A 12500-nucleotide genomic window follows, 5' to 3' on the forward strand; every position below is an offset into this window, starting at 1 on the left:
ACAAGAAGATCCTGGTTTTCACATAGTCACGTGTTTGCCTGCACATAATTTACGCCTTGGTGACACAATGGCAGGACTTCGAATGCTCCACGTTTTCGTGGTTTTGACCTTTGTTGCGGTCGCAGGTAAGCGGTAACAGTCAAGAATACAGTCCTAAGTATGAGCTACGCAATGGCGTCTTCAACAGTCTTGCCTTTTTTGGCAGTTCAGATTTTAGTAGACTGTAGATCTGACTGTTGCATAGCTAGCATCAATATATAAAAGACTTCAAATCATTTACCACCAAAGCGATAGCAGCCACTGCTCCAACTAACCATCGAATATCCTCTTCTCACTGCATGACAACAGACTCACGCTATGCGTAAACCTAGCCTGGAGGAATAGACACAACGAAATCTTTGGCAGCTTGAGTAGCTAGAGCATTCGATTCTTTTGTTTATAATATTAGTACTCTTGTCTATCAGGATATGCACTGTCGGACAGCGTAAACAGACTACTAGCTGTTGAAACCGGACGTCGTCAAACTACTACTATCACTTCCGACAGAAGAGACGAACCGATGAAGTTACTGAAAGGTATAGACATGTTTGAAGCCTTTTTTACTACAGACATCTATCTAGATGAAGGCTTTGCTGTTGTTAATTTGAGCTGCAGGAGATAATGAATTTAAACGATCAAGACGAGCGACGCTATATCGAGTCGAGGGTGTTGCTGCTCGTCAAGATGGCGAAGCGAGATATCTGACGTGGTCGCCTGTAAATACATCAGTTCGTATACCCGTAACGAAATACAACATCTACCGCACATTTCAAAGTGACAAACAGTTCGACGTTGCTCGTCTGAGTCCAATAGCGACGGTCAGTTCGAGCCATCCAACGAACTGGAGAGACAAATGTAGTACCGAATCGGCTGTCGTTCGCTATGCTGTAACTGCTGTCGATCTCACCGACAGAGAACATACAGACGATGTGGACTGGACGGACATCTTGCCTCTTGTTGGATCCTTTACACCAGCTACGCCTATTGCTGATATAACACTGGCAACAAACACGTGTTGTGTTGTTTGTCACGACGTTGTCTTCAACCCGGATTTGAATGAACTTGTTGCAGTTTATGACTGTGATTCCAACTCGGACGGATACGGTGACGAGATTTTTCTAGCAAGACTAAGTTCGACCGGGAGCTACCTTCAACCACCAAGAAGACTAACGGCTAATGTAACAGGTATTGCATATTTTCAAAATATATTATTGATCAATTACTATGCAATTTGTACTAAATTATAACAACTGTAGAGTATATGTTTATCTATATAACAGTAGTTGATCAGTCCGTTTTTTGCACGGACTAATTAATTAAGTTAATTAACGTGTATTCACTTCGATTATTGGGCGGAAGCAAACAAAATTCCGGATAGATTGCTCCCCGTATGTGTGACCAAATTGGGCCTAAACTTGCAGCTATTCAACATTCCCGTTGTCGTCACTTCGAAGGTGTTGCTGCTGTTGCACGAGCAGGTGTATAATTGCTTCAGGAACGCAACGTGGCATGGGCTAGAGTCCATGATACTGATATACACCACTCTCTGCTGATTCTACCATATCAGTCAATAATTAGACGTCAAACGGCCATAAGGAACTTATCATGTACGCTTCGCATCTCGGCCTGTGTCGACCAGGCGAGGGCACAATAGCTTGCGTTCACGTAGGCAAGTTTTACTGCTCTCGCAACACTATTGATGATCATACATGAGGCCTGTTCAAAAACCACTCAGACAGGAGTCGCTAGGAGAGATTCTAGTGGCCGGCGAAATAGCCGTGTTCCGTTCCCGAGATGATTTTGACGTGCTAGTGCACCCAACCCGTATCTCAACAACAAATAAAAGTGGGCATGTTCCGAACCGTCGTGAAGTTATTAAATCAACTAATAATATGTTAAATTTTGGCGTATACACAGAACTTATTGAGAGAAGACAACACAAAATTCAGGATATGGATTAAGCTGTTTCCTGTGTGTGATCAAATGTGAAGGGCAAATTAACACTATTTTCGCCTATTGCTGATTTTCTCGTTCTTTGCCAGAGCAAATGAGTCCGACTTTTTGTTATAAGCCTTATACATAATTAGGAGGAAGCAACACTACCTCCTGGATACTTTGTTTTCCGTGTATGTGACCAAGTCATGGCAGCTTTAACTTAATAGTATTTCGACAGTCTCGTTGGACATTGTTACTTTGAAGTCTTTGAAAACTTTGCTGCTATTGTAGAAAACACATGTAAGAATATTAGGGGCGTAGCGTGACCCCTAGAAACGGGGGCTAAACTTCACGATGCTATGAACACGCCCATTTTTATAGATGCGCCCACTTTTATTGGTAGAATCAATGGCTGGAGAAAGGGTGGTGTATATTCTCTAGAGAGCTTTGATCCTCACGCGTATTTACAGTACACAATTTTGTCACCGTGCATACAAAAGATGGGCTATATATTAGCACGGTCTAACCCATGCCACGCTACGCTCTGCGTGTGTAGCGAACATGACAGAATTCAACGCTCGTAGATGGTTAAGAAAAGGTAGCCGTATTATAAATACCCATACATATTAAAAATGTTTTGCTCTTATTGACGTCGCCAGTAATCAACAGCACACTCCATGCATACCATCCGAGGTCAGGAACGGGCAGTTTAAATGTAATAGAGATCCGATGCGTCGTTCTCGAGGAATTCGCGCCTGAGTGGAAGGGGTTCGATCGGTAAGATTTCACATTTTTCATGAAAGAGAGCGACACACTGACACCTTCACTATCTACTTTGATTGGTTCGGTGTGCGCGAGCAAATTTAGTGGCTCTGCGACACGCCGTTTTGAAAATACATACACACACGTACGCACACGCTCACACACACACGTTCAAGTACATGCCCTCGCACATGCACAGGCGCACACGCACATGCGCGCACACACACACACACACACACACACACGTCTACATCCCCGCACATTGTTAATTTGCATAAATGATAATATATATTGTATATTTTGCAAATAATATATATTGGTATCTCTATATATAAAGGACAGGTGTCTGTGTGTGTGTCTGTCTGTCTGTCTGTCTGTGTGCCCGTACGTACGAGCGTCTCTCGAAGACGGCGAGTCCGATCTCGGCCGAATTTCGCTCGCGCACGCCGAATTCATTCAGCTCGAAAGTCAGACCGCGGTCGTCTTCCTGACTTCTCCCACGACGACGCCGTTTCCCGCCGATCGCGCTCGCTTCCGCTCGCGCGCGAATATCTCCGGAACGGCGCATCGTGTCTCCACCGAATTTAGACTGCCCGTTCCCGACGTCGGACGGTACGCGCCGAGCGTGTCGTCTATTGCCGGCGACGTCGGGAAAAGGAAGATATTCTTGCTGATATCCGGGTCTCGAAAAAATACGCACACAGTCGTTTGCCAGTCTGCGACCGTCGAGGAGCTGCCGTGTTTGATGCACCTGTTCCCCGAAACGCCAGCAACGTCTTCGAAGAGACGACGTTCAGCGGGACCGTCGAAATGACGACAGTCGGTACGCGTCGTGACTTCGTTAGATACGACCGTTGAAGAGCTGCCGTGTTTGATGCACCTGTTCCCCGAAACGCCAGCAACGTCTTCGAAGAGACGACGTTCAGCGGGACTGTCGAAATGACGCGAGTCGGCATTCGTTGTATACGGGGAACGGATTATCCGCGTAAGTATTGCACGTGACTTCAACTAATCACTACGTATCTACACCGAATTTACCGGCCCGTTCCTGACATCGGACAGTATGCACTCCCTGCAGCGGAGAGAAGTGCCGATGTCTGTACAGGATCTTTCGCACTGCCGATAATCTTACGTTATCTTAATTAATAGCAAACGTCACAGATGTCAACGCACTTGATATGCCTTTAGTGAACTAACACCACGGCTAATTAGTGACAGTAAACGGTTACTGACAAAACATTACACTCTACTGTCGCCAAAACATTACAGTCTACTAGCTGCGCAATATAGGATTTGCAAGTGTATACGCGACATTTTGCGTCGTTTTTACAATGCCTCCGAAGAGACGAAAGACAGTTTTTTCATCGGCAGCTGCAGCCAGTCAAAAACGGAGACGTTTAGAAGAAGACGAAGTAGCGAGACGGCAACGTTTGGACTGCGGTAGAGATAGAGTGGCGAGAGCGCGTGCTCAGCAAGGTGAGGCATCTAGACAATGGCGACTAGACAGCGACAGACACAGAAGCGCTACGGCTCGCGCGAACGAAAACGAGTTAGACAGACAGCGACGACTTCAGATTAATCGTGATACCACTGCTAGAACTCGCGTAGATGAACACACTGTAGCCAGACAAGAACGATTGGCCGCCGACCGCAACAGAACTGCTGCAGCGCGTGCAGCGGAAGATGAGCTAGCCAGACAAGAACGATTGGCCGCCGACTGCAACAGAACTGCTGCAGCGCGTGCAGCGGAAGATCAGCTAACCAGACAAGAACGATTAGCCGCCGACTGCAACAGAACTGCTGCAGTGCGTGCAGCGGAAGATGAGCTAGCCAGACAAGAACGATTGGCCGCCGACTGCAACAGAACTGCTGCAGCGCGTACAGCGGAAGATGAGCTAGCCAGACACGAGCGATTGGCCTCCGACTGCAACAGAACTGCTGCAGCGCGTGCAGCGGAAGATGAGCTAGCCAGACAAGAACGATTGGCCGCCCACTGCAACAGAACCGCTGCAGCGCGTGCAGCGGAAGATGAGCTAGCCAGACAAGAACGATTGGCCGCCCACTGCAACAGAACTGCTGCAGCGCGTGCAGCGGAAGATGAGCTAGCTAGACAGCGACGACTTCACAGTGATCGAGAAAGACATACTGCAAGAAGAGTGCGACAGCAACCGAATATTCCACCAGCTCTGAACTATGATGCAGCACAACCTCCACTTCCGTGTTGTATTGGCTCTATGACAAACGTGTGTGTCAACTGCGGCGCTATGAAGTGGAAAGGAGAAGCACCTGGCATGTGTTGCAGTAGCGGAAAAGTGAAACTGGCAACTCTGCAAGATCCACCGCTCTTGCTAAAATCATTGCTTCTAGGTGACTCAGAAACGTCTAGGCATTTCCTTACAAATATTCGCAAGTACAATTCAGCTTTTCAGATGACATCAATGGGTTGCAATGAAATTAAGGAAACACATGGATGGAATCCTTGCTTCAAAGTGCAAGGTCAAGTGTACCACCTCATTGGAAGCCTGTGCCCTTTGCCTAATGAAGAATCCAAATTTGCTCAAATCTACTTTTTGGGTGATGTGGAGAGAGAGATACAAGTAAGACAAGGCATTGTTCCTGGTTTGAGGATAAATATCATTGAGGGTTTACAAAACATGCTTCATGCCATCAATAGGTATGTGCAGAGTTTTAAATTAGCCAAAGACGTTCTCCGTGAATATGATCAGCAGTACAAGGTTGTGATTCATGCTGACAAGAGGCCTCCTAGAGAACACAGAGGGCGGTTTAATGCTCCAATGTGTGATGAGGTAGCTGTGCTTATGGTCACAGAAGAACATGGAAAGAGAGACATTGTCCTTCGTAAGTCTGATGGCAGCCTTACAAGAATAGCTGAAACTCATCGCAGCTATGATGCTTTGCAGTATCCTCTCATACTTCCACATGGAGATGATGGATACTATTTTCCTGACCAACCAGTCCCAAACCAGTACAAAGTATCTGCGATGAAACATTATGCGTATCGACTGATGATGCGAGGTGGTGCAGACTTTAACATCTTGCTACGGTGTCAGAGACTGATGCAACAATATGTTGTTGACATGTACGCCAAAATAGAGACCGAACGGCTGTGCTTCCTTCGGCGAGAGCAAACAAAACTTCGAGCTGAACAATATGGTGAGTTGAGAGATGCACTTCTGGCAAGTGATGGAGATCCAACAAACATCGGTAAGACGGTGATCTTACCTAGCTCCTATACTGGAGGACCACGGTACATGCATGAACGTACACAGGATGCCATGTGCTATGTTAGAAAGTTTGGTAGGCCTTCTCTTTTTATCACAATGACGTGCAATCCCGGCTGGAAAGAAATCACTGATGAACTGCTGCCCATGCAGACAGCACAACATCGTCCAGACCTAATTGCACGTGTCTTTAACCTAAAAAGAAAGGAACTCATCAAACAGTTGACCAAGCACTGCATCTTCGGCAAGACTATTGCATACCTGTGTTCCATTGAATGGCAGAAACGTGGTCTGCCACATGCTCATATTTTAGTTTGGTTACCTGCAGAGCACAGCATTCATGCTGATGACATCGATGCCGCTATTTCCGCTGAGTTGCCTGACCCTAACTCTGACAAGGTGCTGTTTGATATAGTCATGACAAACATGATTCATGGCCCTTGCGGTCGCATAGACAAGCACTCACCCTGCATGCGAGATGGAGCATGCACGAAACGTTACCCGAAAGAGTTTAAAAGTGATACTCAGAGCGGCCATGATGGTTATCCATTATATCGACGACGTAAACCCGATGATTGTGGCCATCAAGGAATAAAGAAGATCAAAGGTAACGATGTCTGTATAGACAATCGATGGGTAGTACCTTACTCTCCCTACCTCTGCCGAATGTTTGCCTGTCATATCAACGTAGAGCTTTGTACAAGTGTCAAGTCTATCAAGTATGTCCTAAAGTATGTCAACAAGGGCAGGGACATGGCAGTTTTTTCGCTAGAAAAAACCCAACCTATCGATGAAATAGATCTGTACCAGACAGCAAGATACGTCAGTTGCAGTGAAGCTTGCTGGAGAATACTGAACTTTACCATTCACGATCGTCATCCAGCAGTGACAAACCTTCATGTCCACCTACTAAATGGGCAGAGGGTTGTTTACAATGATCAAAATGCTGTTGCTCTTGCTCAACGTCCACCTAAAACCACGTTGACAGCTTTTTTTGATCTCTGCGCTCGGTATCGTCCAGATCTTGACCAGCTTGCTACGCCCGACCAGAGGTTTGTTCAAAATTTGCTTTATGTAAATGTGCCCGAGTACTTCACATTTCATTCAGGCACCAAAACGTGGAACCCTCGAAGGCTTGGCACAGCTGTTTACAGTGATGGTCAAATAACTTCATTTAAAAAAAGTGAGGTCATTGGTCGAGTGTACGCCGTGCATCCTAAGCAACAGGAATGCTTCTTTTTACGCCTTCTGCTTCACCATAAGCGGGGACCTTGCTCTTTTGATGACTTGCTTACGATTGATGCACGAAAGTGCCAGACTTTTCGCGAAGCATGTAACTGCATGGGTTTGTTGGAAGAAGACTTGCATTGGGCCATGGCCATGCAAGAGGCAGCCATGCGAGCCGGAGCATCTACACTACGTGCTCTGTTTGCTGTTATATTGACCACGTGTGATGTTGCTGACCCTCTTGCCATATGGTCTGCATATCGAAATGATATGACTGATGACATACTGCATCAGTGTAGGAGGGAAGCTCGACAGCCTGACATGGACTATAGTGATGATATGTACAACGAGTGTCTCTTTCGACTACAGGAATTAGTACAGCAGATGAGTGGACAGAAACTTGAAGAGTACGGACTGCCGCCTGTAAACAGGGGACATGAAGACAGACTGACAGTTGACCTACTTAGAGAAAAATCTTATGACAGAGAAGCACTGCAACAATTTGTAGACGAAAATGAAACGAATTTGACGATTGACCAACGCAACATTGACCTTCGCATTACAGATATGGTGGACCATGGGCAAGGAGGGATTATTTTTATTGATGCCCCAGGTGGCACAGGTAAAACCTACCTGATTAACCTTTCCCTGGCACGCCTCAGATCAAGAGGATTTGTCGCCCTTGCTGTCGCCAGCAGTGGCATTGCGGCACAGCTACTATCAAATGGGAAGACAGCACATTCAACATTCAAGATACCGCTTAATCTCATGACCACAGACCTTCCTATGTGCAACCTCAAGCGAGGTTCATCAAAGGCTACACTCCTACAGGAATGTGCCGTTATATTTTGGGACGAGGCAACCATGGCTAACAAACTAGCTTTTGAGGCTTTAGATCGCACATTACAAGACCTAAGGCAGTCCTCAAGACCATTTGGCGGTATCTTAGTTGTCCTGTCTGGGGACTTTCGTCAGACATTACCAGTCATTCGAGGAGGTACACGAGCCAATGAAATTGATGCCTGCATCAAGTCATCACATTTATGGCAACACGTAGAAACACATTCTTTGACAACTAACATGAGAGCTTATCTCTACGGTGACGCCAACGCTGCTGAGTTTGCAAGTCTCTTGCTGCGAGTTGGGAACGGTCATATACCGGTAGTTGAAGGACGTCATACCATCTTCATTCCAGAAGATCTTGGCACAGTTACCGACTCTCCTCAGACCTTGATAGAGCGAGTGTACCCAAACTTGCAACATCACTACCAAGACTTCGAATGGCTAATGCAACGAGCTATTCTCGCACCACACAATGTCTCCATTCGTGATATTAACTGGGAGATGCTTCAGCTGTTTCCTGGAGAGATAAAGATCTATAAATCAATTGATACGGTCAGAGATGATGATGCAGTACACTATCCCTCGGAGTTTCTTAACTCCCTGGAACCTGCTGGTATGCCTCCTCATAAACTGGCTCTAAAGGTGGGAATTCCTCTAATGGTTGTTCGAAATCTGGCTCCTGGGATTGCAAACGGCACACGTCTTATACTAAAGAGAATGATGAACAACTGTCTGGAAGCAACTATTGCTACTGGACCGCATAAAGCCCAGGACGTGTATCTGCCAAAGATACCACTAATTCCCAGTGATACTGGACTACCATTTGAATTCAAACGACTTCAGTTTCCAGTTAAGGTCTGCTTTGCTATGACTATTAACAAGGCACAAGGGCAGACCTTAGCTGTGGCAGGGCTAGATCTACACGAGCCATCCTTTAGCCATGGACAGCTTTATGTTGGCATTTCTAGAGTTGCCTCCAAACATGGACTAACTTTCTTGGCAAAAGAAGGAAAAACCAAAAACGTAGTGTACCAGGAAGTGCTGTCGACAAGATGATCATCTTTATATTCACTGCAGGCATTCATGCCCAACATCACCTATGATGCTGGCCAACAGCGACTGAACCAGGGTTAGCTTAGAAGAGGTTGACTGTTAATAGGAGTGTGCAAGCACTCCATGACATCTCAGACTGTGCCTTTGCATGGCTGTACATTCAGCCCAACTGAACATTCAAGACACCGCTTTTAATCATGCACACATGGTCAATTAGATAAACATTAATGACTAACGACTAAACAGACAAAACACTACAATAATGCACTAAAAGGTAGGTAGACAATATGTATCACACAGCAACAAACAGGACAAAGTAGACCGTTTTGGCGGCTGCAGCAGCTGGTGATGCATCAATTTCTCAAAGAGACCTATGCTGAAGACATCAAGCAGGTACATAACGTTCAAATACCACCGGAGCGAGAGCTCCAGGTTGAGCATGTCTCAACCAATTTTTTGAGCCAGTATATGCCCTGACCTCCACGTGGTCTGGCTTGGGTTGCACTGACAAGGGCATAAGTTAGTGTAATTGGTTTGTGCTGTGATTGCAACTTTTTTTTGCACAGGGATGATAACCAACACTCTAGACCAGAGAGTTTGGAAATCTACAAAGATCTCTCTATACAAACTGTACGTGACTTGGCTACACCCCCTCTGCCTCTCCAACCATCAAACGCATTTTTAGATACTCTCTGCTGTAATCTCTACCTATAAAAGCGACCTGTCTGTCTGTTTGTGTGTTTTTCTGTACTGTCTGTCTGTCATTAATAGCAAACAGTGTCTGCAAATCAATAATTTGTGTCATTAAACTATTACCCGGGTGTTGTCCCCCGGGTGTTGTCCCCCGGGCGAAGCCGGGCATTGGAGCTTGTATTTAATAAGATGATATGAATTTGATATCAGCTTCTCGTACATATAGGATTATGGCTTATGGCCATACCCAACCTCAAATTAGGCCTGGTCATCTAGTATGTATGTATGTTGTACTGTATATACTTTATTCAATAGGTACATCAGTCGAAGGATGTCCAAAAATTGCTTACAATCTTCAATACAAGCATTACCTTGTTTCATATCTTTTTCGTGCTACAAGAATCAACTCCAACCATCTAGTGGTTTTGTCTCAAGTCGTGTCATCCGGTTTGATACTGGAACTCTCTAATCCAGTTCTATCCGTAAGCGGATACAATGAACTCAGACAACCAACAGACATCGAAAAACTGTCTTCCCTCGTTTATAACCCGATCACCAACGGCTTTGTCATTGCTGTCGAATTGAAGAATGCAAGAAAAATTACAGAAATCACGGCAATTTACTTAACCAGACATGGCAACTTTCATTTGGCTCGTTCTGTCTTCTCATACATTTCAAACGTGAAGCAACCGACGGTTGCGTATCATTCGCGCAGTCAGTCTTTCGTGTTTGTCTCACAGCTGGAGCATTTCGGCACAATGCCGGCCGGGATGGATGCGCTTCTATTGCGAACGGAACTGGCCTCGGGAAGAGCTCCAATTGGTGATCTTCCAAACTTTGGCAGACTCATTAGATTCACGTCCGTGCGCCAATCGTTTATCAATTTGCACAGCGATGGCGCTGACGGCTGCCTTCGCATTTGCTATTTGATCGAAAACAATTCGACGCTGGCGGCGCCGACGTGCGCAAAGGTATGCGAAACCGATTCGGGCGGATGGGACACCAGAGACGAACATATTTCCTTCCGTACGTGCAAAGCCTCGGTGGAATATCCATCAATCATCGAGTATCCGGTTAACGGTGCCATTTTTGCTGTTTGGGAGAAAAGAGAGGGCAACTCGACGAGTAATCGTCTACAGGGATACCATGTGAATAGCCGACATTTTGAGGAGAACACTTCTGCTGCTAACTATACATATGGGAATCCACTGGCTGTGTACAAGTCGAGAGACGCACAAGTGTGCGTTAGTTGGAAGCATCACAACGCGAGAAACTCTTGCAGTAGACTCGCTCTTAGATGTTTCAAGTTGTCGCGAGACTGCGATGATCCGTGCAGCTGTCCGGGCGACGTCCCTGTTTGTGGTGAGATCTGAGCGAGAGTTCTATATCATATACGAACACACTGACTGTGCATGTCTAAATACATGCTCCTTTTTTAGACATGTGTGGCTACGTGGAGTGCGACCCCAGTGCAGAGTGCACGTCAACAAATCAATGTCGATGTCGAACCGAGTTGGGATATAATGGAAATGGCACTCACTGCACATTTGGTGAGTACAAATATTTTCCTCGCAAAACGTGCATAGCTACTGTAGTAACATGTAGTAACATACACTGGCGTATATGAAGCCGGGAGGCTGGGCTAAAGCCTTCTTGATAATGTTTGTGTGTAACATTTGTGCATGAATGAGGTCCGGAGAAGCGAGGCTAGTAATATTTTCTCTGGGGTTTGGAGACTTATTCGTGTTGGTCTATCATTAACTACTATAGCTACATAACACTTAAGCCTACAGTTGTTACCACTCCACAGACAAAGGAAAAAAGCTAGAACATTTTTAAAAATTCTGTTTACCCATTGCGTCCACAGTGCAGCCCCTCATCACCCCTCCCCCCTCTCCTGTTCGTAAACTCTACGCCACTGTATGTGCACCTTTTTTACAGACCCTTGTAGTCCTGATCTTCATACGTGCGCGAAAAATGAAACATGCACAACGGATGGAACGTCTGCTACTTGTGCGTGCAAGACTGGATTCCACAGAGTAGGTACCTCGTGTGCGTTGGCAGATCCCTGCACTCCTGGTTTCCACGATTGCGATGTAAACGGCTATTGCCAACGAAAGCAAGGTCGCCTCTACACATGCCATTGCTATCGAGACTTCATTGGAGACGGAAAAGTTTGCATCGGTAAGACTCGAGCATTCTATTTTAAAATGAGAAAAACTCGATGTCACGTGATATGTTAATTAGATGCGAGGCAGTGTGATCGACATGCTACACGCGACGGAGGCAGATGCACATGTAATCGAGGGTTTGTCGGAAACGGAGCTTTTTGCTGCAAAGAAAGTAGGAAATAAAACTAATAATTCGTAATTTTGCCTAATCTCTATTGTTTACATATTATTTATAGATTTCAAAAACAAAATTGTTAAAATTGGCCAAAATGTTAATCTAAATCTTGACACGTCCTGCTTAGAAAAATATTCAAACTTTACTCGATTTCAATGGTTTCGCAAAGGTGAGTCTTCGCCTGTCGACACGATATCTCGTGCTAGTAAGTATTCGCTCAATCGACGTCGCACCGTTCTTCGCATACGAAAGATCGGAAGCAAACAGTTGGGACAATATGTCGTGCAGTTTCATGTCGGCAGTGAAGGACCGTTCGAGGTGTCGGCGAGAGTCGACGTGGCCGTGTTGAATAAGAAGTGC

The 12500-nt window shown here is 45.7% G+C and overlaps 3 protein-coding genes across 3 annotated transcripts in view; all 3 read left to right on the top strand.

Annotated features, from left to right (window-relative positions):
- The first annotated feature begins 4067 nt into the window (after nt 1-4067).
- Nucleotides 4068-8277, top strand: LOC134176474 (uncharacterized). The gene is made up of 3 exons (XM_062643144.1): nt 4068-4212; nt 4828-8189; nt 8263-8277. Exons 1-3 carry the CDS (start codon nt 4068-4070, stop codon nt 8275-8277), a joined length of 3522 nt encoding a protein of 1173 aa, XP_062499128.1.
- Nucleotides 8231-9967, top strand: LOC134198498 (uncharacterized). The gene is made up of 2 exons (XM_062667910.1): nt 8231-9494; nt 9668-9967. The coding sequence occupies exon 1, from the start codon at nt 8286-8288 to the stop codon at nt 9102-9104; it is 819 nt and encodes a 272-aa protein (XP_062523894.1). The 5' UTR covers nt 8231-8285; the 3' UTR covers nt 9105-9494; nt 9668-9967.
- Nucleotides 9968-10024: 57 nt separating this feature from the next.
- The window catches only part of LOC134176475 (coagulation factor XII-like), a 7022-nt gene continuing 4546 nt past the window's right edge, over nt 10025-12500 (top strand). Inside the window, exons 1-6 of the mRNA XM_062643145.1 lie at nt 10025-10061; nt 10110-11156; nt 11234-11344; nt 11736-11978; nt 12042-12137; nt 12202-12500. The exon at nt 12202-12500 is cut by the window's right edge and continues 1 nt beyond it. Of these exons, the coding sequence (XP_062499129.1) occupies nt 10025-10061; nt 10110-11156; nt 11234-11344; nt 11736-11978; nt 12042-12137; nt 12202-12500 (1833 nt within the window). The remainder of the gene's footprint in view (nt 10062-10109; nt 11157-11233; nt 11345-11735; nt 11979-12041; nt 12138-12201) is intronic.

This window comes from Corticium candelabrum, chromosome 2 (genome assembly GCF_963422355.1).
Source record: "Corticium candelabrum chromosome 2, ooCorCand1.1, whole genome shotgun sequence".
NCBI classification, from domain to species: domain Eukaryota; kingdom Metazoa; phylum Porifera; class Homoscleromorpha; order Homosclerophorida; family Plakinidae; genus Corticium; species Corticium candelabrum.